Raw genomic sequence first — 5457 nt, 5'->3', positions numbered from 1 at the left:
AAAAAAAAAAAAAAAAAAAAAAAAACAGACATTTCATGTGTTACAACTTTAATCACGAAGCTTTTATTATTAAAAATTAGTTTGATCAAAGCGAACTATTTAATAATACTAGGAAGTATTGATATTTTAAATAAAATGAATATATATAATATAACGTAATAAAACGAATACATACATTTTGAAATTTATCGTAACATAAGTGTGCTTTCGTGATCACACACGTCTTTTATTTTCCCAACGCTCATATCATCACCTTCCAGCACAATTTATCCTCCAAAATAAAGCAAATTATCCTATTTACCAATTGCAATAAACGATCGACTTACGACAAATGTTTTGATTTCACGCGACGATCTACCAGCGAGAATCCTCAACACGTTCAAACATAACTGCATACCATCACGAAATAGTCACAATATAACAAAGAATCGTATCGTACACCGTGTCACCTAACCTCGTTTCCGTCTTGTCACGCTATTTTTCAAAGTTTAGATCGTGCTCTCCAAATGATGCAATTTCTCTAGAACGCGTCCCTATCTTTGAGAATCCACTGATCGAACGAAATTCCGTGAAAGGGAACAAACGACGCTTTCTCGAAACGAAAGAGGATCAGAGCGAGGATAAGAGGAGCTAAAAGGGAGCGGAAGCAGCCCTGGGGTGATTAAAGATAGAGCCTCGAGTCGCGATAGTCTTGAAATTTCGTGTCTCTCAAGGCGAAGCAGTAGAAAACATCAGACACTACTTACGAGGCTAAGAATAAGACGTGCAAGTATCGCTCTTGTTCATTTAATTATAAAAGGAGAACTGATGGAATGTAATGCTGTTAAGAACAATCCTAAATAAAACAAGAATAATTAAAATCCTTTTATAGCTCTTATAAAATTCAAACTTAATAATTACATTTTTGGTAAGCAGGTTATTTTCGTTCGGAATTATTTCATATTAAAATTCTCCTTCCTATTCATAAATTGACATTCAAATCAGAAATTCAACAAAAATGTACTTATCAGATTTTCCTTCTGTTATCTTCATATGTTACCACATAATAATAATAATAATAATATTATACTATATAACTATAAAACGTGAGTATCGATGTTTCTTCTCAAATGTGCTCTAAGAATTAAATATTCAACGGGACACTTGCTCTTATCAGTGTATGAAGTAAAGAAGTTTCACCTCCCAAATGGAAATTATTACGAGGAGGAAAAAATGGGAACGTTTTCCTTACGGTCCTTTTAAAATTCACGGAGAAGCTTTTCTCAGAGATCTTGTTTCTTGATATCTGTCTATGTACCGGAGGAAGATTTCGTCGGAAAGTAAATTCGACAGTGGTGGACGTGGTTGTAGAGGGCTAGGCAGAAGTCGAAGATAAAAGCGAACTTTGAAGTTTCGAAGGTAAACGAGAGTTTTAAAGACGATTTACGTGACGAAAACCGACGGCACATGAAAGTTTATCGTTTCGCCGCCAGCTTCTCGGGAAAATTCGCCATCGAACCGACGGGAACTTCCGCGGCCACTTAAAAATCAAGACGTCTTTCTCTTTTATACTTGCTCTTGCACTTAATGGGAACTTTCGCGACAGTTCGAATTATCGGTACGTTGCAGTGTTCTCGTTATGAAACAATATTTCCTTAGTATGCTTGGGCGAGTTGATTCGATTTTAAGACATTGCCAACTTCATAAGCTTATTAAAAGTGTTCGAACACTTGTGGGAACTTATTCTGAAAATACTGTATGTGTTATGCAGAATATTGTTTATGATATAGAACACAATAGAATTATCGAAGTCTGAAACAAACCCAAAAACGTACATAGAAGCTGTGAGATATTTTTTGCAAACATAACCGTCACAAGAATGAGAAAATTATTTATTGATAATAAATCTTGATATTTAATGGTAGTTCCCCTTAGTATTAATTATATATTTAAGCCAACTATTCATACTGCATATTACTTTTTTATTACGTGTATGCTTGTGATAAACATCTCATATCTTGTGTATATTAGATGTAGAAATGACTTCTTTCAGACAATAAAAACTTCCATTATACGCAAAAATCGAAAAGAATTTGTTTGTACATGTAATAAATTTCCTTCAGATTTTATCATTATAATCGTGATAGTATCCATACAGAAAACAAAGATTAATTTAAAAAATGCTTTATTTACTTATTCTTAAATTTGTACTATCTAATCTGGATGATTTTTCGCTCGAAGAATTTACTAAAGCTGAGAATATTAGAATTTACGAGCGGATATACTTCTCTTGACTTATGACGCGCAACCACGTCTGACCATAAACGCATTACTTCCACTTGCGCTCTGTTCTACTCGCTTTAACATTTTACTACGTTGCTTGTTTCATGCTCGTGTAAATTCGTATACGTGTGTTATCTCTGGTTCATTATTTTATATTTACGTCGTTTTAAATTGTAACAACTGAACTGTCGTTTATTTAACGTTATTCTTTGTTCTGCATTTTCATTAAATGTCTGGTTTGCTTTTAAGCTTATCGTTCACGTTATATAAAATTTTCTTATTCCAAATTCGTTCTTTATACACTTCTGTATATCCTTTCTACTAAGGAGAAGTTTAAAAGTCTCGTCTAAAAAACTAGTCTAGTCTAAAAGATAGTTAGAATCATATTTAATTTTTCAACATTACGATATTATTATTAATTTAATTATTTAAATTGCGGAATTTGATGCGGTTGTAGTATATGTAAAGGCGCAAAAATTCATAGAATACACGAAATGTGCAGAATCAGACACGGTATCCAAAGTAGAATCATTATAATATTTAGTAGAATTTCAATTTAATTATGTTCATAAAACTATAACCATCTACGATATAATAATACTGAATTTCATATTTCCTCATAAGAACACATGAAAGAAATAAAAAGAGCGAAAGAAGGAATTAAAACGAAGAATTAAATGGCCAGGAAAATTTCATTTTCTTTCACTTTTATCGCAGGATACGTTCTACTAGTGACGCTATTTAATATTCAACGCGTTTAATCGGAATTAAACATCCTTACGGAGAAGTATTCCATATAAATAACATATAATGTTGCTTAAAAATTCATTATTATTTTTATCATCGATGTTCGCCTAAGGAATAACGAACGTCATAAGCGAACGATGCAATCATTTTCGATCGTGTCACATCGATATCGTCGTTGGAATTTAATAGCACGTCATAAAAAAAGAAGGGTAACGAGCATCACGATATTAAATTGGCTGAAAGTTTTCTGATAATAGTAAAAAATCGTAATTTCACCGCGGGTATAATATCGATGCGACGTCGTTTCATATAACGTCGAGTTATTCGTTGCTCGGCCATTCAACCCTTCCCGCCCTATTTCTTTTTCCCAGTAGTTATTATTTTAATCGTAGCACGATCAACCTGATAATCTGAAAACCGATAATCGGTATGAAAGTAATGGACGTTGGTCGTATTACTTTCACTTCATTCATCGATCCTTTCATTCGAAATGTTATGAATGAATCATATGCAATTGAAAGGATCAGTAGAAAAGCGATATAAAATACATTTGAATTTTCTAATAGAAGTTTTCTAGCGGAAAGTTTGGTAGAGTTTAGTCAGTACGATTTTATCTGAAATTTTCCATAACAAAGTTTCTCCAAACAATCCAGCGTTTCTATATTATGTGAGGTAGGAAAATCGTAAAACATATTTTTCTGGTATATTTCTGCTTTCAAAGGAAAATGATGTAAATTAGTTGGCACATGGACTATGGCGTTCTAGCTATTAATTATTTTGTTCCACATTTATGAGGAAGTTATTTTTTACTTTTAGTATTTGCGATTTTATTCAGGTCAGCCTTTCAGCTTGTAGAACATGTCTCGCGATACACGCCACTTCCTGTTAACGAGCTGTCGTAACTCAGAGTATTATTAGAATCATCTTGTTTTATGTTTCGCGAAACACGCGTGATTACGCGCTCGATTTTCTACAGTTTCCCTTTTATCGTCCAGTGATTACGTAATGGAAAAAGTTCTTTCGACTATTTCGCATAGAAATTAATGAAAAATCAGCGCATGCAACGAAAATGTTGGGCTACCTAAATATACAAGCGATGAGAAGAGCACCGTTCCAAAATTGTATACGAAACACGTTGGAAATAATTAATGAACGTAATAAAATTGACGCACGCATATGTGATAAAGCAATGAATAGAGAATAATTAATGATACTGCTAAAATTCAGAAATCCCGATTTTATGAATATTTCGATGGAAATATTAAATTTTTCATTACTTTATTATAAACGCCATGAAAATAAAATAACTTGTACTTTCTGTTCTATTTCTGTAATTGCTTTCAAAAGTAATTAAATATATACTTATCGTACGTATTTTAATTTCTTTTTAGCTATCGAATAAATTTCAAACAATTGGTAGTAGTACCTCTACTAAATAAATGAAATTTTTAAGAAAACGCGAATTGTATCGCATGACCTGGAAACTTAGAAATTCTGCGCAATATCTCTCTATAAATTTTCTACTTCTCATCCGTCATATTTAACACCTACTCCTTATAATCTAATCTCTCCCATTTATGGAAGGCTTATTGACGATGATGTATTTTGTGGATCGTTGAAGACAATTAGCTCAACACTTTCAAACAATTTATGGCAGGTATTTATTGTTAGACCGCGTGTGCAATTGAGCAATAACAAGATTAGTAAATTGGAAAATAAATTACTAGCGATTCTTTCTTTTGTTTTATCGTCAATAAGATACTAATGATCGCGATAATCGTGTCTCGTTGCAGTGTTAATAAAATTCCAAAAATCCATAAAACTTTTCTATTATAAAAGTTAAAATATTTTCGCGAGTCGCTGCGCGTTACATTTATCGCATAAGATGCAATGTAGTACTTAAGGAGCTATTTTATATTCTACTGATAATACATCACATACAGCGTCACAGTGTTTTCAGTATGGTGGCGTTGCCTCTGAGTTAAGTAGCTAAAGGATCAGCCTGTGGCTTCTAATAAATTTTAAAGGAACGTTTAGATTAAAGGAGCAAAATATAGAACGAAAGCATTTATTCGTTCGGTGTAGACGGTCATCGAGCAATTTGTTCATAAATTCATTTACAATAATCGAATGTGCATTTTTAGAACATTCTGATGTCCGATTTCCCATTCGATGAGCAATCGTCAAATGGCAAACGAATGTTCTTCGTTTCTTTCATTTTTCTAAATTATTTTATTAAATTTTATTATCATTTAACCGTTTGGTCTAAATGCAGCATAAAAATACCGGAAAAAGTTGGAATTGCGCGGTGATACAGAATATCTGTACTCACACTCAGTGTCGAACAAGATCAGTCTCCTGGCTACCACCCTGGCTTCCAGGGTGTTCGGCCTACTCGGCTTTTGCTGGTTCCCCGAATTCGGGGGTGCCACCGAGATCGGCACGGTC

The 5457-nt window shown here is 33.3% G+C and overlaps 1 protein-coding gene and 1 long non-coding RNA gene across 6 annotated transcripts in view; one reads left to right on the top strand and one right to left on the bottom strand.

Annotated features, from left to right (window-relative positions):
* LOC100742209 (phosphatase and actin regulator 4) overlaps window positions 1-5457 on the bottom strand; it is a 68222-nt gene that overhangs the window by 22980 nt on the left and 39785 nt on the right. For 4 of the 5 annotated variants that reach the window (XM_024365726.2, XM_024365727.2, XM_033319323.1 and 1 more), the window contains exon 3: window positions 5342-5457. The exons of the other annotated variant lie outside the window; for it this stretch is intronic. In XM_024365726.2, the coding sequence (XP_024221494.1) occupies window positions 5342-5457 (116 nt within the window). The remainder of the gene's footprint in view (window positions 1-5341) is intronic. 5 annotated transcript variants of the gene reach the window in all.
* LOC117151329 overlaps window positions 1-5457 on the top strand; it is a 14924-nt gene that overhangs the window by 2595 nt on the left and 6872 nt on the right. The window lies entirely within an intron of this gene.

This window comes from Bombus impatiens, unplaced genomic scaffold (genome assembly GCF_000188095.3).
Source record: "Bombus impatiens unplaced genomic scaffold, BIMP_2.2 scf_0149, whole genome shotgun sequence".
Lineage (NCBI taxonomy): Eukaryota > Metazoa > Arthropoda > Insecta > Hymenoptera > Apidae > Bombus > Bombus impatiens.
Note: the sequence above shows the minus strand (reverse complement) of the source record. Positions and strands in the feature narration are given on the sequence as shown.